The 25,380-nt window shown below is 42.8% G+C and overlaps 1 protein-coding gene across 2 annotated transcripts in view; it reads right to left on the bottom strand.

Moving 5' to 3' along the window:
• Positions 1 to 315: 315 nt before the first annotated feature.
• The window catches only part of SELPLG (selectin P ligand), a 50,213-nt gene continuing 25,148 nt past the window's right edge, over positions 316 to 25,380 (bottom strand). The window contains exons 2-3 of one of the 2 annotated variants that reach the window (XM_068271484.1): positions 18,327 to 18,422; positions 316 to 3,185 (exon numbers count right to left, since the gene is read on the bottom strand). In XM_068271484.1, coding sequence (XP_068127585.1) covers positions 2,023 to 3,180 — 1,158 coding nt within the window. In that variant the 5' untranslated portion in view covers positions 3,181 to 3,185; positions 18,327 to 18,422 and the 3' untranslated portion in view covers positions 316 to 2,022. Of the gene's footprint in view, positions 3,186 to 18,326; positions 18,666 to 25,380 lie in introns of those variants that run through there. The other variant, XM_068271483.1, reaches the window with a different exon arrangement.

Genomic DNA, 25,380 nt, shown 5'->3' with positions numbered 1-25,380 from the left:
TGGAGCGCACACGTCACCACTCAGGTGACCTCGGAAGAGGCACTGCTACCCGTGCGAGCGGCTGTTCGCAAGGGGCAATTAGGTGGAGAATGTGATATATTAACCAGGGGACTGCAGCATAAGTACGGTATTTACAACTCTGCCTGGCACAAGGCACCCTCCTGACTGACATCCGGCGTATAAGACGACCCCTGACTTTTCAGAAGATTTTTAAGGGTTAAAAAGTCATCTTATATGCTGGTATATACGGTACCTTTCTCAATTAGTTCTGCTATACAAAAGCTGCTTTAAGCATAATAAATGTACTTGTTAAAATATTTAAAAACACTACTTTTATTTTATAAGGTGGGTCATGGTGGAAATGAAACACAAAGGTAGGAAAAATCAGTGCAGCAAACATACAGCTAGTGCAAATGTACACAGATTTTACAGTAGTTTGCGGTTTGTTTTTTCCCTCACTAAACAACGTAATATACATCAGCTTTACATGAATCTACTATTTACCAAGCTTTACTTAGACATGTAACGTCATCTCACTCAGTTAAGATACATCACTTAAGCATTGTTTCCATTTGTGCGCTGCTTGCGCTGTCCTCTGATCTGGTGCAGATCCCATTACCTTATAATGAATGGGATTGCATTGCATGTGTACAAAAATGCATGCAACACACACTAACAGTGCTGTGGAGTGGGTACAAAAAAATCAACCGACTCTAACTCCTCAGTTTATGAAACCACCGACTCCAACTCCTGGTACCCAAAATCGCTCTAACTCCGATTCCCCGACTCATTAGTCTGATACATACCATGGCTGTGGAGTCGGTACAAAAATCATCCGACTCTTCAGTTTATAAAACCACCGACTCCAGGTACCCAAAAACTGCTCTGCATGGATGGAAACATCAGACATTGCAGTCTAGGCACTTCTGGTGTCCTTGGGTGTCACACACACTGTGCGTTGCAGAAACCGCAACCAGCAACACACAAGTGGAAACAATGCCGTATACCACATTTTCTGTGGCAGACATTTATTCATGGACATGGTCTTCTTCAGATGCCAATGAAAGTCATGCAAACTCACACACCACTTTAACATACTCCATACCTTATCTGCTGCTGGCGACTGGCACTAAAATGAACATATTGGCCCATATGCAAATCGCTTTAACGCCTGAATTTTCTCCTAGGAGATATTTTTTCATCTTCTGTTTAAAATAATTTTTTAGCATTTTGTAATTGAAAAAGTACCGAAAACTCAGGAGAAAAAGTGAATTGCATATGGGTCTATATCCATGCTGCTCTTGTCCACAGCCCTAGTGCAGAGTGGTATTTTCCAATCAATGTTCGATCAACAAAACGGTTAAACCAAACGTACGCACCTCCTTTTTTAAAAAAAAAGATTTTCACTGGATTCAATCCTCTCTGAAATAAATTAACACTGTGTACAAATTGTTTAAACATCTGTAATACCTGGCATACTTGTATAATTTCTTCTCTTCCTTGTTACTATCACTATGTTCCCTATATGCACTGTGGGGTTGTCATGAAAAGTAATTTCGTTGTGTTACACAATGACAATAAAGTGAATTGAATTGAATTGAATACCTCTGCACCCCCTATTGCTACGCCACTGTGGCAGCCTTTATACCAATAAATCAAGTCAAAACATCAACCTAAACTAATAACATTAGAGAAATAATGAATTGACCAACTTTTAACATGCAGTCTTTTTCTGAGCTGCTAATAAATTATAACCTAAAGACTTGTTCCCACTGATGTATTATTTCAGTATTTTTCCAATGGACAAATCACACTTACTATTCAAAGTGTTTAAGAAAACTCTACAGTCTGCATTATCCAATAAAAGTATAAAGTGAGGATGTTGAAAAGATTTGGAATATCACTCACATAATTGTAAAAATGCACATTCTGGTGAAATTGAGATACGGTTTCCAATCACACTTGTGTGAACAAAGCATAGTTATTATTCATACAAAATGAAAATTGTCAAGATTTCTTGCACTAGTGATCAGGCAGGAAGCTATTGAGCGTGGTGTTGTCACCATCACTTTCCTCTGAAGTGGCAGCAAAGGTCTTCAGTCTTTTGGCATTCGCCTTGTTCATCTGATCACTGTCTGGCAGTAGAGTCGAGATACATCTCATTTCAGTGTAAGAGGCCGGATGACGCAGCTCACGCTTTTGCCTCATAGTTGAAAGTTTGGCTGCAAGTGCAATGGTGGTGATGATAAAGATCGTACATACGATAGCAAGAATAAGGATAGTCACCATGCACTGTTTCATTAGTGATACTGTCTGTGCGTTATTTGCTTCAGAAGCGGCAGAAGTGGTGGAAATATGCGTTACCATTCTTGATGTTGTGGAGGAATCTGTGACGTCTGCAAGCTTTCCAGTGGTATGGCCTGGTGTGGTCACTAGCTCGGTTGATGTTGATGACAAGATGGGACTGGGTGATGGTTTACTGGGCACTTTTGTTGGTGCAAATGATGATTTGTTTTCCACCAATGGACCAATGGTGCTGGAACCTGAAATGATTTTGTGCTGGTCATCTGTTGACTGGAGTTCACTAAGTGTTGTCATTTCCATTGGTTTACTTTTTGTAAAAGCAGAGGAATCTTCAATTTGTTTCAGACTTGTTGTGAAAATTATTTTTTCAGTACTTTTAAATTTTATCTCGGGGACTTTTGTTATCGCATCCGTCTGTGATTTGTCTGTTATCGCATCCGTCTGTGATTTGTCTACATGTGTTGTTTCAGCTGTCTGTTTTTCTTTGGTAGTGTGCTCTACCTTACTTAAAGTTGTGGTCTCATCTCCACTAAGTAGAGCCTTGGTGTAGACTTTATCATTTGGAGCTTTTGTTAGCAATTCTACATCGGTGGCGGCATCAGTAGACATTTCCATTGGTGGTTTAGTGAACTTTTCAGACTTGGGATCTGCAATTTCTCTAATCATGCGTATTAAGGAGGGAGATGCATCATCCAATCCATTTTCCATATCCCATTTCCGCTGGTATTTGATGATAAGAGAAGAACTGTTATACTCCCTCAGAGATTTAGCATCGTAGTCCTTCACAGAGGATTGATCCACAAGTGGAAGCGTGTAACCAGTTGCAGGTAAAACTATTGTTAGGTAGGCCAACATGAAGGTCCAGGCAGGAGACATATTTCCTGTGGCACAAATACTAACATTAGTGGAAATGAAATAATAACACAATTTACATAATTGATGATAATATTAAATGAGACTCTATTAAAATATGCAGCTCAACAATAACATTTTATGTATTAAATTAAAGTCTCAGAAGAGGTACAGAGGGGTGAAGGAAGGCCAGGGAAGCCTCTGAACCATCCAGAGGCCCCATTCACAGTGGTGCATTGTAGTGCAACGTTCGCTCTGTAAAATGGCTTACAAGTACTGCCATGCAGTGCGGCAGGTGCATTGTGGTATAATGGATTGTGGTATGGGAACACACTGCATGCAGCATGTTAGTGGTAAAAGCGCGCATTAACAGTAGAAGTGAAGCATACTTTTACTGACTGTATGCTTCACTGTACCCAACGCACTGCGAACATACCATGCAGTGTCGCTGTCCTGATCCACTGCATTGCATTCCTGCTGTTACAGGGTAAACTGTGAATGTGACCTGAGGGTAAGTATCTAACTTTTTTTTATAGGTGTCCTTTAAGATCTCACTATCAACAAAGATCATTTTCCAGATTTCCTCAGCAGAACAAAGCTGATTTTATATATTTTGATTTTTCAGACTCCTGTCAAGGAAATTATTGGTGAATCCTGAGGAATCCCGAGGAAAGACAATAGATTTTTTTTAAATTTAACATCACAAGAGAAAACTGAAAGTTCAGACCATCACTGGCCTAGTACTTACCACCTGCAGTATATTCCATACTTGTGGGACTCATATGTCCTGCTAGGTAGAAGGACTTAGACATAGGCTATCATTCATAAAGCATTCCCGCATGCGGTAATGCTAAAAACAGCTGACCTTACCGACCACTTAGCAAAATGTCAATTCATAAAAGCTGTTACCGCATGAAAAGCTCAAATTACCGAGCAATGAGGTAAATTACCGCCTTGTGCTGTGATTATCTTAACACATGTCACTAAATGTCAATTCATAAAGATTAGAGCAGGCGGTATTGGGACAGAGAATACCGCTTGCTTTGAAGAGGCGATAAGCATGCGGATAACAGCTAAGTTAATGGAGACAGATCTCCCAGACAGCAGCTGTGAGAGCAGAACAAACAAGGCTTTCCAGAATACCCAGGCTGTGTTTTTTAACCTCTTGGGTACCTGTTTTCATATGATTTTTACATCAGAAAGCCTGCATGTGTAATATTTCTTGAAGTTCTTCTAAGCTGCTACAATTAAATAGATTGTTTAGAAAGACTAATAGACAGATTCAACGCAGATTCAGGGTAAACAGAGGCAGTTAAAAAAAATGCACATCTAAAGGGAAGCTGGGGATGCCTTTTTTATTGTAACGTTGTCTCTGCAGGAGGAAATGTAACAACTCAGGCAGCTTCTCATGTTTCCGCACCAGCTTAGTTCGGGAAATACCGAACTTCTATCGCAAGTGTAAACCTTTTTATGAATTAGCACACAGAAGTCTAAAATACCGAATGCGGTATTTTCCCGCCAAGATTTTTTTTTTACCGAACACACTTTTATGAATGATAGCCATTGTCTTAAGCACAATAAATGAAATAAATATATATGTAAAACACTCTATATTCCATCTGTACTGTATTTGTCTTGTGGAAGGTGCAAGATAAAATGTGTTGACCATGTTTTTTATTTTTTATTATTATTTAAATATACCTTATTTTGATAATCTGCCATTTTTGCTATTTTTCCTCCTCTCTCATCAGCTGTTACAACTTACCATGCGCTGAGAGTAAAGTGGCTATTTACTTGGCATAATCATCATCACCCGATCTGGGTCATTTTGAACAGCCCTAGCAATGCCCTGTAATCTGTGGGCACCTGACAGATCTCAAGGAAAATAGTAATCAGACAGGCTGGAAAGCTTTGTTTGATCCGAGTTCCTGTGCTTCTTCAGAAATAAGCTAGAGCCAAAGTTGTCTCTCTCTGCTCTCCCCATCTCTCATGGCAGCATAACAATGCTAAGAGCATCTAGGCACTGATGGCTATATTCAGACCAGCAGCACATCTCTACAGAGGCTTCGGCCTACAGTTTAACTTTAAAGGAAGTGAATACAACAAGGAACGAGGAAGTGCAATTGACAAATATTTCAAATTCAATTAAACTCTATGTGCTATGAAAACAAACAAATGAACAATAACCTTAAAAGCTAAGTGGGCTGACATGTAGATGAATAGAGCTGTATCATTCTAGAAGATGGCAACCATTATCTGAGTGGGGCAACCCAATATCAAGATAACAGTAATTGTCCAGTTGCAAAATAAGACAGCAGAAGTGATACATATATTGAAGTCTTGGAAGGAAGTTTAAGGGGACCTGAGGTAAGAGACATATGGAGGCTGACATATTAATGCACATTGCTTGGCATCCTGCTGATCCACTGCCTCCAATCATTTTAGCATAGGCCCTGAACAAGCATGCAGATCAGATGTTTCTGACAAAAATCTGACACGATTAGCTGCATGCTTGTTTCAGGCGGGTGATTCAGACACTACTGACCAGAAAGATCAGCAGGGTTGCCAGGTAACTGGTATTGTTTAAAAGGAAATAAATCTGGCAGCCTCCATATAACTCTCACCTCGGATTCCCTTTAATCCAGGGTGGCCTGTGGCGCTGGGTACGCTGAGGAGACTGCTCAACTGGTATCACAGATCAAATTGTTCACTTCCTCAAGAGTTGTGAGCCTTTTACAAAAATTATGTCTTTCAAATACTTGTTAGTTGCACATTCATCTAGATCAGGCCTGGATTACATCACAGCAGCCTATAGGCAAAGATGTCCTGGAACCCTACACTTCGCCCTCCATGAACATACAAACCCCCGCCGAACTGCACCACAAGTGTGCTGGCTGGCCCAGCTGTCACTTTTCCCTTACTTCCCTTGCTCGTCATAGATAGCTACAGGTCCACAGGCATCGCTTTAAAGATGAGGAAATGACCTGCAATCGCCCATGTGAACCAGCCCTGAGGGCTGGTTCACATGAGTGTCTGTGGCATGTCGGCCAAATGTTTTCCTGCAAGCATGCAGAAAAGCATTTGACATCTTCTGATGGCTTTCGACGAGTTAAAGGCGGTTTTCCTCCCCGCAGAGATGCGACGGTGAGCAACCCTGCAATGTGCATCGCTTTAATGATGAGCGCCCCGGCCGGAGGGAAAAGACACAAAATTACCTGTGTGAACCAGCCCCGTGTCCTACTGCTTAAAGCAAACCCGGCAGCAAGATTTTATTTGGAGTGAAAAAAGAGCTGGTTACTGCGGGTTTTGGCCAGCAGGTGAATTTCCCTAGCGCAGTCCATCTTCATATATGTAAGGTGAATTCTTTACTTCACCCTACTAAAAATGTTAGCAGTTATTTTATCTCTGGATGTCCTCAGACTCTATAGACATGTCATCATGATTCTGTTGATCTCTTGGTTGAACGTAGGCTCTATAAACATGACACTATGCGTTAACACCCCCCTTCCCCTCACAAAGAAAAAAAACGTTTTATTTGTATACTACATCTACAGTGTAAAACAGAAGTTTAAATGACATGAAAGTGTACACTGACACTGTCTGGCTGCGGAAGTTGAAATAATGTAGTGTGTTAGTTGAAATAATGTAATGTGTCATACTGTCAGCTGTGGTTGTCAGGAAATACTGTATTTTGTAATGTGCTTTACCATGGGGTAACAAGGAACAACCAAGAGCCTTAAGGTGTCTCACAATGTTGGGCTCTCAACCAACCAAAAGGCTGATGTGGATCATAAACCCATCCACACTTAGGTACCAGGGAGTCTCAAAGTGGGGAAGAACCCAAAACCTACCACCTATGTGGGTGACAAATGCTGAAGAAGGTAGAAGGGACCAACTATAACATTTACAGTTTAAAAATGGAGGAGAGGTGTTTACTTACTACCTTCAAAAACAATAAGCAATTTATGCAAAGAACATTTAATTAGACACACAACTACGCATTCTGCAGGGGTAGCCCCTTTCCTTGAGGTCACAGTAATAGTGGTTGTAGTGGTTAGCTCCCTCACCTTGCAGCGCTGGGTCTCCTGTTCAGATCCCAACCAGGGCACTATCTGCATGGAGTTTGCATGTTCTCCCCGTGTCTGTGAGGATTTCCTCCGGGTATTCCTGTTTCCTCTCACATCCCAAAAACATACAGATAAGTTAGTTGGCTTCCCCTAAACTTGGGCCTAGACTACAATACATACATAGACTTATGGCTATGATAGGGGTTAGATTGTGAGCCCTTCTGAGGGACAGCGCTGCGGAAGATGTCGGCGTTATATAAATACTAAATAATAACAATAATGCTGCCATCTGATCATCTTAAACAAGTTGACAGGGACAATGTTACCTGGCAAAGCAAATAATGTGAACAAGCTATTTCTCTCTGCCCCCCCCCCCCCCCCCATAGCATACACCAGACTAGACACCTGTGTTGTTTAGTCAGGTCACTCAGGTGCACAAAAGTGATCATTTGGGATCCTCCCGCTTGGGAGAAAAACCAGTCAGTACTTTTGGATTTATTTTGCCAATTGCTATTGTAGGATACCTTCTGCTCCTCCTCTTCTCCCCAAATTGTGCTCTAGCTGAGCAGGTCAGCCTCCCTTTTGATAACCCCCTAAGTGCCTTCGGCTGAAATTTCAAGCAGCTAATTGGCATTGTTTGTAACCCTTACATGTGTCAGTGTTTGACAAGCATTGCAGTTACGTGACAGCAAAAATCTGCATCACGTTGCATCTAATCGCGGACATGTTAAGATGTGACTCGCTGACTCTTCTTAACTGCCCATGCCTATTACTTGCAAGTGCCTGGCTGGTGCACGAAAGCAGCTGACAAGTGGTGTAATCGCAGCCTTTAGCCTACAGGATGACATCTACTTAACATCTACAATGTTGTCCACTGGGGGTTTGGAGGCGTTTTCACTCACAGATGCCCTGTTCTGTTTACAATAACTTTTCAGAAATCTGCAGCGGAAAAAGTTCCAAAAAGTGGGTGACAAAGTACGGTCAAAATTAATCTGAGTATTCTCTGACTTTCTGGTGGCTTTAAAGGCACCTCCTAGGTGATATTTTTACAACTTGTCAATGAAATGCCCTTTAAACCACCAGCAAGCAGGAAAATACTTGAATTTTGATAGTACTTTTTCACCTACATTTTGGTTCTAACTTTTTCAGTTGCAAAGTGCTGAAAATTATTTTAAATACAAGATGAAAAATGAAAGAAAGAAATCTCAGGAGAAAAAGTGAGTTGCATATGGGCCCCATCTCCTAAATACAGCTCTAGATCTGATAGGACAGTTTAACCCACCAGTGACCTATAATATGCTGCAGAAATGTAATAAAGAAGCCTATACTGCTCATGAAAAACAAAATGAATGCGCACATTTGATTAGTGTACAGTACGTCAGTGTATTTAAACTTGCTGTAAATCAGCAAAGTCAGTCACAACCACAGTAATTGAGCAATGTCCGATGACTTGCATCTCCTCTACTTCAAGATTGCAGGAAGTGATGCAGCTGTTGTTCTGAGCAGTGTTATGCACACATAAGGCGGTTATCAGTGCCGAGTTATAATTTTAAAAGTCCCCCAGTAAAAAAAAAAGTTTTAAAAATGTGAAGCAGTGTTGATTATGAATGCATGATTTGCATGATTGTTGCACTCCTATCCTGATGAGCATCAAAAAAAATATGTACAAAGATTGTTTATTTTTCTTGTGAAATGTGAAGTTCAGTTTAATACTATGGTATTTATTGTAATGTTTACATTATTATTATGGAGATCAGACTGAATAATGCTGCGTAAATGATGTGTGTACAGAGGAACAGAACTAAATGTCCTTTCTAAGCATGGGGTGGTTATCAGTGTCACTTGTCTACTGCAGGCACCTAGATTTCTTTGAAGTGAAACTGGATTATTATTATTATTATAGTATTTATATAGTGCCAACATCTTCCGCACCGCTTTACAGAGTATTTAATCTTGTCACTAACTGTCCCACAGGGGCTCGCAATTTAATTTTGGTGGAATCCAATTAACTTTGGAATGTGGGAGGAAAGCAAAGTGCCTGGAGAAAACCCATGAAGACACAAATAGAACATACAAACTCCATGTAGATAGTGTCCTGGCTGGGATTCGAACTGGCAACCAAATGCTGCAAGGTAAGATTGCTATCCACTACGACACAATGCTGCATTCTGCTATTGTGACATGATGAGATAAACATATGAAATTATGTGCAGTCCCTTTCGGTTTTGTACTACAAGTAGAGTTAAAATACTTGAGTTGTTATATATGCTAAAGAGCCTCTCTGAGCTTTTCGACTAAATTAGTTGAAGTAAGCCCTGTTTTCTGAACAGCTTAAACAGCCAAAAAACAGCTTCAGATAAAGTCTTACTGCAGGAAAGTTCAAAGCGGTAATTAATTTTAAAGCTTTAAAAGCAAGGCGTAGATTCTATACTGCAACTGTGACAGTCTGATCCATATTATAAATAAAGCTGTATAGCTAAAAATATAAAAGTATGAGACTCTTTACTTTGCTACTAATGTTCTATTAATTATCTATACTACACATAAAAGTCATTAATTATCTCATAAGTTTATTTTCACTTCAGTGTAACTTTAAACAGTAACTTAACTTAACCACTTTACCCCCCGGAAGGTACGGAGAAATCCGTACCTTCCGCGCTACCGCCGCTGTCGTCGCTCCCGCCGCTCGTGCACGCCGCCACCCGCTCGCCCGGAGATCAATGAACGGGAAAATCCATTCCCGTTCGTTGATCTAAGCCCCCGTAATGATCTGCTGCTTCTATGAGAAGCAGCGCGATCATTGTGATCTTCCCAGCCTCGTAGTGCTTCCTGTAAGCGTCCTTCCGGACGCTTACAGGTCGCTTGTAAACAAACTCACTGTGGCCATCTTGTGGCCAAATAGTAAAACTACACCCTAAAGCATTTTACATATACAAATACATTAGTTTTACACAATAAATTAACTCATTACCTCCCACACTCCCCAATTTTTTTTTTGTAATTAAAAAAAAAATACAATAAAAAAAACATAAATAGTTACCTTAGGGACTGAACTTTTTAAATATTTATGTCAAGAGGGTATAACACTGTTACTTTATAAACTACGGGCTTGTAATTAGGGATGGATGCAAAACTGAAAAAAATGCACCTTTATTTCCAAATAAAATATTGGCACCAAACATTGTGATAGGGACATCATTTAAACGGTTTTATAACTGGGACAAATGGGCAAATACATTTCATGGGTTTTAATTACAGTAGCATGCATTATTTAAAAACTATAATGGCCGAAAACTGAAAAATAATAATTTTTTCCCACATTTTTTCCTATTTTCCCATTAAAACACATTTAGAATAAAATAATTCTTGGCATAATGTCCCACCTAAAGAAAGCCTAATTGGTGGCGAAAAAAAACAAGATATAGTTCATTTTATTGCGATAAGTAATAATAAAGTTATAGACGAATGAATGGAAGGAGCGCTGAAAGGTGAAAATTGCTCTGGTGTTCAAGGGGTAAAACCCCTCAGTAGTGAAGTGGTTAAGCTCTGGCAAGAATTAGAGAACCATAAAACCCCTAGCAGGTTTTTATTTATGGCTGGGTCTTTTGTTTAGTTTTACTTTCAGTGATTAAGGATTTCAGAGACAGGGAAAATGTCTTTCAGGGTTTGCTGATTCCAAAGAACAGGAAATGAGGAAATGTCTTAAATGAACAGACAGTGGGGAAGTGTTAAAATTTGTACTAACTTGTACCTGTCTAGTTTACAATTTAGGGAAAACCCTTCCTGTTCCAGTGATAGTTGTCACCAAAATGGAAAACTCCACAATCTAAACCTAGACAGTGATAAAATGTTTCCAGTATTTGTGACCTTTTCCCACTGTATTCAGAACAAAAACAACAACCTTGTTTGAAAGTATGCTCGATATTTCGATTTGCTGAAACGGCTGATATGGGTGACCAAGTCTGCCAGAGTGGCTTCCTATTGCAGAAGAATCCCTGAAGTATGGCAATCTGCCCAATGGTGAATAAGAAAGTTGTAAAGTCCCCCATCCTCCACAGCACATAACGGTGGCACCATCATGCTTTAGCTGTGAGAGGTATACCCATCTCTGGTATTGCTCCTAGGAGCCCCAGATCTCTGCTGTTCCTGTTTATGAGAAAAGTGTCCTCCTCAGGAAGACATGCGGTATGCAAGCCACCAATCACTGAGTCCAAGCAAGCATGTTCATGATATGAATTTGTATTTTTTAGCTTGCTACTGCTGAGGAATTGCAGCTTGCAAGCTCTTAGCTATGTGTGGCTGGAATCATGGGCTATTAACCTCCCTGGCGTTCTATTAAGATCGCCAGGGTGGCTGCGGGAGGGTTTTTTTTAAATAAAAAAAAAAACTATTTCATGCAGCCAACTGAAAGTTGGCTGCATGAAAGCCCACTAGAGGGCGCTCCGGAGGCGTTCTTCTGATCGCCTCCGGCGGCCAAAAGTGACACGGAAAGCCGCAATGAGCGGCCTTCCGTGTTTTGTTTACTTCGTCGCCATGGCGACGAGCGGAGTGACGTCATGGACGTCAGCCGACGTCCTGACGTCAGCCGCCTCCGATCCAGCCCTTAGCGCTGGCCGGAACTATTTGTTCCGGCTGCGCAGGGCTCAGGCGGCTGGGGGGGCCCTCTTTCGCCGCTGCGGCGGCGATCAGGCAGCACACGCGGCTGGCAAAGTGCCGGCTGCGTGTGCTGCTTTTTATTTGATAAAAATCGGCCCAGCAGGGCCTGAGCGGCAGCCTCCGGCGGTGATGGACGAGCTGAGCTCGTCCATACCGCCCGGCTGGTTAAATTACATTGGCCTCAATTCACTAAGATCATGCTGGAGATAATAAGGCAAGAGAAAACTTACCTCCACACAGTGAGAGAGTTATTTTATCTCTTCATTCCTTAAGTTACCTCCTCTGTAGTTAATTTACCTCCTCTGTAGTTATTTTCACACGCAGTTAATAAACACCCTGTCTTTAACTCTGGAGTTATTTTAGGGATTGAAGAGTTAACTTAAAGACAGAAGAGTTAACTTTAGGTTTGCCTGAGGTAAAATGTTTCCAGAATACTACATGCCTTATCACCATGGTGATACCTATAGAAACGTTATTAAAGACAGGAGATAAGCTTAGTGAATTGAGGCCATTGGGCCTTATTCAATAAACATTTCTCCTGAACATTCTCTCAGGAGATATTTTTACACCTTATCAATAAAACACCCTTTAAAACCCCAGCAAGCAAGAAATGCTCAAAATATGTCTTTATTTATTTTTAACACTGTTTCAAGGTTTTGGGGGTTTTTTTCAGTTGATAAGTGCTAAAAAGTTATTTTGTAGATGTAAAATTATCTCTTGGGACAATACACAGGAGAAAAGTCATTGAATGAGAACCATTGGGCCATATGCAATTACATTTTGTCTCCTGAGTTTTTTCCTAGGGCTAGGCGATCTGTTCACAACTTGTAAATAAAATGCATTTCAAACCACCAACAAGCAAGGAAATATTCAAATTAATTCTGGTTTAATTCTAATTAAAAAGCATTTTATTGATAAGGTGTGAAAAATTCAAACTAGGAGAAAAAGTGAATTGAATAAAGACCAGTGTGTCCTCAAGTGAGTGGCCATGGCAGGAAGGCTCAAAACGCAAAGCGTTTTGCGTTTTTTCCTATACCTTCCATAGTAGTGAAATCACCCCAAAAATGGTGCAGGCAGCACTTTGGTCAGCGGAAAGCTAACGAAACGCGCAGATATGAACAGTCCCATAAGGATTCATTGCACAAGTGCTTTAAAGGTTATTTTCGAAATCGCCGGTGCTTAAAAAAATAGCGAAAACGCCCTAGGTGTGAACAAGCCCTAAGGAAAAGATGGTTATTGATAAATATTTGTTTATCCTAGATCACCTATCTTAAAAAATGGTGGATTTACTATACATAAAAAGAGGGATTATATGTTACAAATGTTGAAAAAAGATGAACAAACAGAAAATACAGCAATAATTATAAAAAGAAGAAACTATGACTGTGTGGAAATGCTGGGCCAGAATTAGTTCTATTTTGATTTGTAGGTCTGTCTTTCATTTCCTGTCTTTGGGACTACCTGGTTGTATGCCAATCCCATCGAAGTTGACAGCACCGTACCACCATAAACAGGCTTTCAAGGATTACCGCGTTAATATGCGGTAATCCCGGTCTGGCATCTGGCCAAACAGGAAGTGTTGCTCACTTCCTGTTCGGCAGTTGATGACCTGCGCAGAAGTGTATTTCTAAAATACACTTCCGTGCATGTGCAACGTAGATAAATGCGGCAGGTTATTTACATGACTGCCGGCCCAGATTGCCGCACGCCGCCGCGTGATAAGGTAGGAATTGAAGCACGTTAGATGGAGCACTTCCGGTGTAGTGTATTGCAACGTGGGGAGTTTGAACTCCCACATAGATTAACATTAGGCTGCAATGGAGTGCGGTAAATTTACTGCACCACACCACCTCAGTGTGAAAGGGCCAGCCCTGAGGGACAGGAAGTTACTGGTCATCTCCCCAGTGGAAAGAAAGAAAGATTCCAATACAAACTCAACAGGATTTCTAATCCCCATTCACATTACCCAGAGCTGGGCAATATTGGGTTCCATGTCCAATTCCATGTGCAGCCCCCTCTTCCATGTATACCATCCATGTGCAGCACCCTCTCCTATTCCATGTGCAGCTCCCTCTTCCATGTATATCATCCATGTGCAGCCCCCTCTTCAATATATAACATCCATGTGCAACCCCTTCACTTTCCATGTGTCACATCCATGTACAGCAGCCCCCTCCCATTGCATGTGCAGCTCCCTCTTCCATGTATACCATCCATGTGCAGCACCCCCTCCTATTCCATGTGCAGCTCCCTCTTCCATGTATACCATCCATGTGCAGCCCCCTCTTCAATATATAACATCCATGTGCAACCCCTTCCCTTTCCATGTGTCACATCCATGTACAGCAGCCCCCTCCCATTGCATGTGCAGCTCCCTCTTCCATGTATACCATTCATGTGCAGCACCCCCTCCTATTCCATGTATATCATCCATGTGCAGCCCCCTCTTCAATATATAACATCCATGTGCAACCCCTTCCCTTTCCATGTGTCACATCCATGTACAGCAGCCCCCTCCCATTGCATGTGCAGCTCCCTCTTCCATGTATACCATCCATGTGCAGCACCCCCTCCTATTCCATGTGCAGCTCCCTCTTCCATGTATATCATCCATGTGCAGCCCCCTCTTCAATATATAACATCCATGTGCAACCCCTTCACTTTCCATGTGTCACATCCATGTACAGCAGCCCCCTCCCATTGCATGTGCAGCTCCCTCTTCCATGTATACCATTCATGTGCAGCACCCCCTCCTATTCCATGTATATCATCCATGTGCAGCCCCCTCTTCAATATATAACATCCATGTGCAACCCCTTCACTTTCCATGTGTCACATCCATGTACAGCAGCCCCCTCCCATTGCATGTGCAGCTCCCTCTTCCATGTATACCATTCATGTGCAGCACCCCCTCCTATTCCATGTATATCATCCATGTGCAGCCCCCTCTTCAATATATAACATCCATGTGCAACCCCTTCCCTTTCCATGTGTCACATCCATGTACAGCAGCCCCCTCCCATTGCATGTGCAGCTCCCTCTTCCATGTATACCATCCATGTGCAGCACCCCCTCCTATTCCATGTGCAGCTCCCTCTTCCATGTATATCATCCATGTGCAGCCCCCTCTTCAATATATAACATCCATGTGCAACCCCTTTCCTTTCCATGTGTCACATCCATGTACAGCAGCCCCCTCCCATTGCATGTGCAGCTCCCTCTTCCATGTATACCATCCATGTGCAGCACCCCTCCTATTCCATGTGCAGCTCCCTCTTCCATGTATACCATCCATGTGCAGCAGTCCCCCTCCCATTTAATTTGCTTCCTCCTTTCATATGCTGTAACCCCTCTTCAATGTCCTTCCACCAGGGCCGGTTTTAGCAACAATGGGGCCCCAGGGCAAAATAAACCTGGGGGCCCCCCCAACGGATACCCTGGAACAAAAACCGGCATTAAGGGACCTTTTTTGCAGCTGGTATAGTCAGGGTGTGAAGCCCCAATCGGTCGAAGCTCCACATTCTGGCTATCCCAGCCTGCATGGGGGACAAGGGGTTAAAAAATTTCAGGAGGGGGGACCCCACATAATTTTTTTTTTTTTTAATTCCCACACTCTAAACGTTAAAAAAAAAAATTAAAAAAAAATTGGAAAATAGGAAAAAATGCCAGGGATCTTCATACAGCCATATTGCGGCTGTATAGCAATCCCTGGCCAAAGCTCTGCAGCTGCGGAGGGGTTTCCAGGAGGTCCATACATACTGCGTATGGACCCCCTGGAAACCCCGTCAGGAACGTCATTGCTATTTCTTTTGATACATGTAAAATTACACTACCGTTAGGTTTGGTACTTTAAGCGACAATTACCGCAATTAAATGTATACTTTTTTCCTTCGAAACTTTAAAATCGATTTTCTCAAAAACTATAAGGTCTTTTTTCCTCTTATTCCCAATGATCTCCTTAACATATCCTGCAAATTTAGGGTTTCTACCATTTAAGGTGGATTTGCTATTAACCGTTAAAGTCAGTAGGTTTTTAAATGTGTATTTTTTTTCCTTTGAAACTTTAAAATCGATTTTCTCAAAAACTATAAGGTCTTTTTGAAAAAAAAATTCCTCTTGTAGCCACTGGGGGCCCCTACAGGCTCTGGCGCCCTGGGGCAATTGCCTCCTTTACCTCTATGGTAGCGCCGACCCTGCCTGCCACCCCTGGGCAGCAGCTGCCCAAGGCCTAGGCCTTTGTTACCTTTCCAGAAATCTGGGCCTTTTCAGAAATCTGGTTAGGCAGGTGGAAGTGGTTTTCCATTGTGGTAGAGAATAGGGTTCGGAATTTTGATGGAGGAGGGGATATGTTGGGGACATTCAGGCAAAATAGGAGAAGCATCACAATTCCTACAAACATGCCATCACTAAGCCAAATGTCAGTGACTGCACTATACCAATATTCTACATATCCGAGTGACAGCTCGCCTCAGCAAAATGTACATCACTAAGGGATTGGTAGCTACACCCTAAGTGTATATAAGTCACATCTTTTTTATATCTATATCACATCTTTTTACTAAGCATATGGAAATGTTTACAGTCTGATATCCGTAACACATGCATACATATCAGGGCCAGGTTTGATATATTTATCCATTTTGCCACAAATTAAGAAAGTGAAAACAGGAGCAGTGCTATTTTTTACAAGACTGCTACATTATAATGCCGCAGCTCCACTCATCATAAATTCATCCTCTTCTCAGAACTGGCATAATGTTAGTATAAAAACATACCCAGGCCATTTCTTATTGGTGCATCTGTCTGCAAATGCAAAAAAAAAAAAACCATTGCAAACCATAGCAGAGGTAGCTTGATTTGCATTGGATAAGCATGTGACTTTTTCTCTTCTATCTTTGCTTTCGGGGGGGGGGGGGGGGGGGGGGGGAGGGTGGTGTATGTATAACTGAGTCTCCTTAAACAGCTCCCTCGCCGCTGTCCTCCGCTGCCTGCAGCCTCCACAAATTGCCCCGGAAAGTCCTCCATTCCGGGGCATACTACACAGGTGCAGTCAGGCTGTACGCGCCCTCCTGTTGTATTCCCGTGGCCAGGAGCATTCTGCAAAATAGTACTGCGCAGACGCAGAACGTTCCCGACTCTGGAGTGCGACAGGGGAGCGTGCACTGTCCAACTGCGCCTGCGCCTACTGGACAACTTACCGGGGCCAGTTGCGTAGGCAGCAGGTAGCGGAAGACAGCAGTGAGGAAGCGATCAGGCCGGAGGGGACTGGAGGAAGCCCCAGGTATGTTTGTTTTTTTATATACCCCCCACCCGTCTCAGATACACTTTAAAGCAGGAAAAATAAACACATATAAGTAGATAAATACTTGTTCTACTTACATAACATATGCATTGTACTGTCCACGGTTTGATTTCAGTGAATATTATATAGTAAATAAAGAGAACACTGTTCCAAGGCCTTTTTTTTTCATTTTTACTTCCTCTGACTGAAGCCAATCCTGATGCGATTTCCTTCCTTACTCTTTTTTTTCTTTCCCTCAGAAACTGCACTGTCACATCTAGCTTGCTTTGTAAACATGTGAGCGCAGCATAGATAGTAATTCAGCAGCTTCTGTAGAAGGGTGAGGTGTATTTCTCTTCTCAGCCTCATGCCAAATTGAACTGCCCTCAGCCAATCATTGAAGAGCAGGAATGTAGGTGGGTCGATACCAAGCTTCCCTCTCCCCGGCAATCTATGAGAAAGGAGCCAGGCTGACTGAAATAAGATTCATTACAACAGAAACATTTATGATGATATTGGAATGCTTGCAATGCAGACTGCATGTAGACTACATGATAAACACAGAGCAGTGGTTAAATGGAATTCGATTTTGTGGCTGACAATCCCCCTCTAAACTACATACATATTTAATCCCATGGTCTGCTGCTACATACAGTTACATATACTATATATTCATATAAAACACCAAAAGGCAATTCACATCCACACACATTCAGATTATTCAGCAGAGTAGCAAGTCACCATCTTGTCTATCTACTAGTGCATCTCTGGTTTGTATGGAGAATCCCATATAAAGCTTGAAGAGGTAATACAAAGTGTGTCTTCATAGAATGTAAACCCTCAAGCTAAAAGACAATGTACTAACCACAAAGTACTTCTTTCTTCTGGACATATATATTTACATATAGTTTTTTTCTCAAAAGGAGATCATGATTGCTATGAATGATTAAACATCTTGAATATAAAATATATTGATTGTGTCCTCATTGTTTTCATTCAGCATTTATTGCTAATGCATGTCCCAGAGCAGTATGCCCACTACAAAAGAATGGCCATTAACATTTGCATTGTGAGAATGGAATGTAAAAGTGCTCAGTAATAGCTATCATTCTCAGTAGCATGTGTTGTGAGATTAGCAGAGGTTGTGGGCTCTGTGATACACTTACCGTAATCGTTTCGCCTGCTCCCGACACCTTAACACTGGGGACAAGCCGGTCTTCTCCCGCACGCTCACATTTCAGAGTTGCCTTTAAACAAGGTACCTGAGTAAGACAGGAAGCATATAGGAGGGTGTGGAGTCTTTAATAAATAAGGAAGGACAGGACCGCAGGCTGTGGTATCCAGAAAGGCGGGGGGAAGAAAGATAGAGTGTGTGTGAAAGACACAAAGAAAAAGAATACAGTTTAAAAATGCAGAGGCAAGTGACAGAAAGATTAGACAAGACAGGAAGAAAGTTGGGGTGAAGATAAGAGCAGAAGCTGATGTCCTCACTGCTCTATCACACACATGGAGCACAGGTAGGGTGGTGGATGGGTGGAAATGGGCTCAGGATACAGCTATGCAGACATGATGTTACATGCTGACACATTACTGCTTGCAGGCAAATTCTAGCTGCTGTGAGTTTCAATCTAACAGTCATGTTTCTAGAGGAGTTTAGGAAAATGTCAGTTGGTTTCAGACGACAGAAGACACATTAGTTTAATCCTCACATGAGCAGACTTTTTACTTTGCCTGTTCAATATCTGAAGAGATTTCTGTCAGCATTGAAGGCCAAGGCAGGGCTTTAACATCAAGTTGGGTGTTAGGTAGCCACAGACGGAAGACTTGTCTTTGCTGATCCAACCAACGTATGCACAGAATAAGCCCTGACTGAGAATTGGCCTTGTTGCTATCACTAGTATTGATATCATCCAAAAAAAACCCTGATCCATCACTTTGGATTTACTTGGACAAAGACATATCAGATGAGGCCTAGTGAAGTATCATGCACTTGTCTGCTGAAGTAATTATACTAAAGTAGAGTGACCAGACGTCCCGGATTGCCCGGGACACGTCCCGGATTCGGGGTCCGCTGTCCCAGGCTTAATGAGGTCCCGGGAAACGTCCCGCTTTCAGCAGCGGGACGTCCCGGCCTCGGGACTCTGGCCACTCTCTCCTCAATGAACTGGCAGCGGCGTCTATAGACGCCGTGCCAGTTCATTGCCTGCAGCCCCGCTCCAGCCTCCTCTTCCGGTGTCTGTTTCCGACACCGGCAGGCGAGCAGGGCTACGGCAAGATGGCTGCCGAAGCCCTGTACTGGAGACCTATTTGTGTCTCCAGTACAGGGCTTCGGGCGCCATCTTGCCGTAGCCCTGTCAGCGCGGGAGAGAAGAGCAGGAGGAACAAGACGGTCCCGGGACAGAGCAGCGCGCCAGAGGCCGGACACTTCTGCCAGGTGAGTAAATGCTTTCTTTTCCAGGTGAAATGTTTTCCCGCATTAGGTTTCTTTTCCAGGTGAAATGTTTGCCCGCATTGTTTCTTTTCTAGCGAAATGTTTGCCCGCATTGCATTTCTTTTCTAGCGAAATTTTTGCCCGCATTGTTTCTTTTCTAGCGAAATGTTTGCCCGCATTGTTTCTTTTCTGGTGAAATGTTTGCCCGCAGTGCGTTTCTTTTCTAGCGAAATGTTTGCCCGCATTGTTTCTTTTCTGGTGAAATGTTTGCCCGCATTGTTTCTTTTCTAGCGAAATGTTTGCCCGCATTGCGTTTCTTTTCTGGTGAAATGTTTGCCCGCATTGTTTCTTTTCTAGCGAAATGTTTGCCCGCATTGCGTTTCTTTTCTGGTGAAATGTTTGCCCGCATTGTTTCTTTTCTAGCGAAATGTTTGCCCGCAGTGCGTTTCTTTTCTAGCGAAATGTTTGCCCGCAGTGCGTTTCTTTTCTGGTGAAATGTTTGCCCGCATTGTTTCTTTTCTAGCGAAATGTTTGCCCGCAGTGCGTTTCTTTTCTGGTGAAATGTTTGCCCGCATTGTTTCTTTTCTAGCTAAATGTTTGCCCGCAGTGCGTTTCTTTTCTAGCGAAATGTTTGCCCGCAGTGCGTTTCTTTTCTGGTGAAATGTTTGCCCGCATTGCGTTTATTTTGTACCGACATGTTGCCCGCATTGCGTTTATTTTGTACTGACATGTTGCCCGCATTGCGGTTATTTTGTGCTGACATGTTGCCTATTGCGTTTATTTTCTGGTGTCCGGGGTAACTGTTACTACATTTATTATTTAATGGTCATAGATGGCTATGTTTGCTGCTTTGTGGTTACGGTATACTATTAGCATCACACAGTTTCTGCACACCCATGATGCAAAGTCTCGTTTGTCCACATCATGGCGTAAACACTGCTTTCTTATGCCTCGCTGTTACATCATTACGTTAGCTCCGCCCATACAATGTCATGGCCACGCCCATTTTTTCACCCCCCAGTCTTCACCGCTGCGCGCTCAGTCCTCCCCACTTTTTGGCGCCCCCTCCCCCCCCCCCCACGCCCCCCTCCCCGTCCCAGGTTGGACCCACAAAAATATGGTCACTCTAATAAAGGTGCGTATACACACCGGACTGGAGGCAACGACGGGTCCGTCGTTACCTCCCGCTGGGTGGGCGTACCAACGACAGTCCGGCGTGTGTACGCACTGTCGGCGGACTGATACGGCTGTTTCAGAGCGATCCGCCCGGCGGAGCGCTCAGAGGCAGCCGTATCAGTCCGTTGACAGTGCGTACACACGCCGGACTGTCGTTGGCACGCCCACCCAGCGGGAGGTAACGACGGACCCGTCGTTGCCTCCAGTCCGGCGTGTGTACGCACCTTTAAGCTACCTACTCATATCAGATTTTTATTGCCTGAAAAGACTATTCTTCGTCAGGCATGGTCGGAAGAGCCCATTTCCGTTTCCGGGACATTTCCGCATATCGTCATACCAAAATTCCGCTACCGTTTCATTCCGACGGTATTCCGGAGCTTTTCCACGGAATTCCGACCTATACGGAATTCCGTCGGAAAAAATTTAAAATCTCTCTCTCTCTCCTCCTCCTCCTTTTCCTCCTCCTCCTCCTCCTCCATCCATCCATCCATCCATCCATCCATCCATCCTCTTATACTTTTTCTATTGAATTGATCATAATGGTAGTATGGTTTATGCTAGGCCACCTTTAGCATGTAATGTGGTTCATGGTCTAGAGGGTAAGACAGATACCTACTACACACTGCATCCTGGGTTCAAATCCCAGCTATGGTGTATAAGCATGCTTTTCAAAAAGTACAAATCCTTATTCATGCTACTTTTTCTATTGAATTGATCATAATGGTAGTATGGTTTGTACTTTATTTGTTTGTACTTTATATGCATATTTCCTTTGTGTTTACAATATAACTACAAACTAAGCATTTCAACTGCGTGGTGTGCCGGTTATTTCTTGTATATAGGATTTGGTAAGACCTAGTGTTAGGTCTGGTTTATTGACTGAGCACCCTCTTGTGTTATACATACACCAATATTCATTTAATGTATCATCCATATATGCATACCCTTTCATGAGTAGCCACCTTGAGCATCAGTTTGTCAGAGATGACGAGCCAGCTGATTTTGGTGCAGCGCAGCACCGATCGTTTTGGCGCCAGCACTGCATACCTGATTTGGGTGCCTGGAGTTTCAACCAGGGGCCACACAAATTAGGTAAAAAAAAATTTGAATTTGCTCACTGGCAATAGCTTGTGCCAACCATTCCACCGATTGAAGACGCTCCATCGTCCAGCGATCATCGTCCCTCTAACTCAAGGCTAGGGCTGTGTCATACAGCATTGTTTCTATTGTTGCTGAAGGGATCATTTATAGATCCCCAATGGGCGACAATTCTCGCATGTGTGTCCTTAGCTTCATATTGTGATGCTGGATTGGGAGTAGCTCAGCCGTACATTGCGATGCGGGATTGGCCACACCTCAGCCTTGTATTGCGATGCTGGATTGGTGTGGCTGGAGGTGATGAATGTATGACTGGAGGCGTGGTAAAGGTTTGACTGGAGGCATGGTGAGGGTGTGACTAGAGATGTGAGGAAAGTATGGCTGGAGGGGTAGTGAGGGTGTGACTGGAGGTGAGCTGACTGAGTGATTAGAAGTGTGGTGAGGGTGTGACTGGAGATGTGATGAAGGCATGACTGGAGAGGTGTCTGGAGGTTTGATGAGTGATCCAAACATATTACCTCCAAGACAACAACTGCCTTGCTAAAGAAAAAAAAAAGAAAAGAGGGTAAAAGTGCTCTAAACCTAAATCCTATTAAGCATCTGTGGGGCATCCTTAAACAGACGGTGGAGGGGCACATGGTCTCTAACATTCACCAACTACTTCATAGAAGAGTGGAAGAGGATTCCAGCAGCAGCCTGTGAGGCTCTAGTGAACTCCTTGGCTGTGGATGCGTGGCTGCACTTGTGTATGAAAAGGAGCGCGGTTGCAACGTGCAGGATGGTCCCGGGCAGTAGTGGTGGTCTGGAGGAGGATGCACGAAGCCTTTGGAGGATCTAGAGGTTTCCCTCTTAGGTAAGTATTTGATTTTTGACTGGAGGTTTCCCTCTGGCTCACTTTAAAGCTTAGTAAAAGGTTAGCATTCGTTATCCTCTTGAGTATGAGGGAAATATATTTCTTTAACAGAAATTATTCTGGTTGAACATTTAAGGAAGAGTGTTTGCATATGGTTTCTTGTAAATGCTGAATTTAACCAGCAAGCCTGTCAGCAGAGCATCCAGACATCACCAGCAATGACTTCAGCAGTTCCTGTATCTCTATGGCACTGTCCTCTCCTCACAGTGCTGGCCGCTGTCACCTCTCTGCCATCAGCAGAGCTCTCAGAGGATGTGAAATCGGGAGATAAGAATACATCAAATTAGTGCCATATCTCTGTTCAGCACAAGAAGCAGATCATTTAAAATAATCATAAAGTTTGACTAAAATGCAAATCCATGTTCAAGGGAAGTCATAAATGAGCAGACATTGAACGCAACTTTGCAGAGGTCAAGTCATCTCTTAACAACCAAATAATAATCCGTAGCTTTGAAACTCCACAATGCACTGCTCCAGCCCTCACAAACTGTCTCTGACTTATCACCACCCATCATCTATTTCTAGCTGGAATGCTAGGGATACACGGTGCGTTTATGCGCCGGAAACGAGCCTCTAGCTCGATACCGGTGCGTCCCCGCGGGCGCTTATAATCTTCCGCTCGTTTTTTCCCATTGTTCCGACCGCGGGTATCGAGCGCGGAATCGATCCAGGCGCTTATCGAACCCGATTTTATCAATCGAGCCATCAGCGGCTCGATTGATAAACAAAAACGCACCGTGTATCCCTAGCATGAGGCTGGATCCACACTATAAGCGCTTTTCTGAGTTCTTTGTGATTGATTTGCACTTTTAAAAAATTTCTCCTATTCACTTTCATTAAAATGGTAGTAAACAATGGTGGTTTTTACTGTGATTTTAATGAAAGTGCATGGGAGAAATTTTTTAAAAGCGCTAATCAATCACAAAGAACTCAGAAAAGCGCTTATAGTGTGGATACAGCCTAAACACTGAATCTAGTTTCTGGCTGAAGTGAGATCCCTGTGCCTTAAAAACAGGAAATGCATAAAGAAGTTTAGATCTTACATTGCGAAAATGTGTTTTGACTTATCTGAAAATCTATGCTTTGAACTCTGATTGTCTACAATACCTGCTGTACTATGCAAGGACAATACCACACTGCGCAGGTGCAGCACAGCCACACTCCTGTCAGAAGAGAAGTTCCGCCACGATGTTAAGGAGGGTTCTTCTGGGTAATGACGGAGGACCAGAGGACAACATAGGAAGCCTCAGGAGGATCCAGAGTCTTCACTGTTCTTGGGTATCTAAGTCTTTTCTTACCTCCTATTTGCTTTGGGTTATCTTTAAAGCAGGAGGATTTGCCATAATATGCCAGGGGGAAAAAAACACATATATAAGTAGATAAATACTTGATCTACTTACATAACACATGTATTGTACTGTCCACGTTTTGATTTCAGTGAATTTTATATAGTGAATGAAGAGAATTCTGTTCCTGGTGGGGACCATGTCTTCTGCCCACTGTTTGAGGCTAAATACTGATGTAATTTCTTCCCTTAACTTTTTTTCTTTTCTCCTCCAATCGCTGAGTCACCTCAGCCTTGCTTGTACACCCAAGTGAGCAGAGGATCATGTTTCAGCTAGGCAGGGAAATGAAGGGAATAGGAGGAATAGATTATAGATAAAAAGAACCCCCAGCATGGAACTGAATGACAATGGCTATTAAAGGGCCAGTGCTCCTAAGGTATTTAATAACTCCAAAAGATAACAGCAGAAAAAGTTTTGAAAGTTTTGAAGGCAGGATTAGCATCTTTATCACTTAAAGTGGTCTGAAACGCCGACATAATATTCAATAAAAATGTTTTTTTCCTACTTTTTATTACTCATACAGTTATCATATTTGCTTTTGTGCATATGTAATATTGTCTGTTTACAATTACAAGTTTCCAAAGTGTAGTTTACCGTGCCCTAATAGCTGTCATTGCATTTTATTAAAACTGCTTTTTATTATATTTCAATCAACACGTCAGTGCTGCTTCTCAGTGAAAAAATTTCCACCATCACCAATGAATTCAAAAGAACACGCTTACCAGAAGGACATAGACCTTAGTTACAGGGTCTATGTATGGCTTAAACGGGCCTGCAGCTGGTCTCTCTCCTGCTTGGCCTCCCGCGCCTCAGCATACACTGTATTCGTCTCCACACACCAAGTTCAGCAGTTTAAAGCCGAAAAAATGATAAAGCAGATCTAAGCGTATCTTTAGATAGCAACAATTTAATATTGATAAAATCAATAAAAAAAAAACAAATACTCACATATGGGCCCTTTTCACAGGTACCCAAATGAATACACAGCGATTCAAAAAGTGCAAAGTGCCATCCAACCCAGCAATAAGAACGCCACGCTCGACCGGTTTAACTACGTATAGTTTCATCAGGATCAGCGTGGTTACTGGTGCTGGATCGGCTTTTAACCCCCTTGCCGTTACAATTCTGGCGGCAAGGGGGCAGCGCAGCAGTTTTTTTTTTATTTTATTTTTTTTAAATCATGTAGCGAGCCCAGGGCTCGCTACATGATAGCCGCTGACAAGCGGCATCCCCCTATCCACTCTGATCGCCTTCGG

This window comes from Hyperolius riggenbachi, chromosome 1 (assembly GCF_040937935.1).
Source record: "Hyperolius riggenbachi isolate aHypRig1 chromosome 1, aHypRig1.pri, whole genome shotgun sequence".
In the NCBI taxonomy this organism is placed as follows: Eukaryota; Metazoa; Chordata; class Amphibia; order Anura; family Hyperoliidae; genus Hyperolius; species Hyperolius riggenbachi.
The sequence above is the reverse complement of the archived record's forward strand: the minus strand, read 5'-3'. Positions and strand labels throughout refer to the sequence as shown.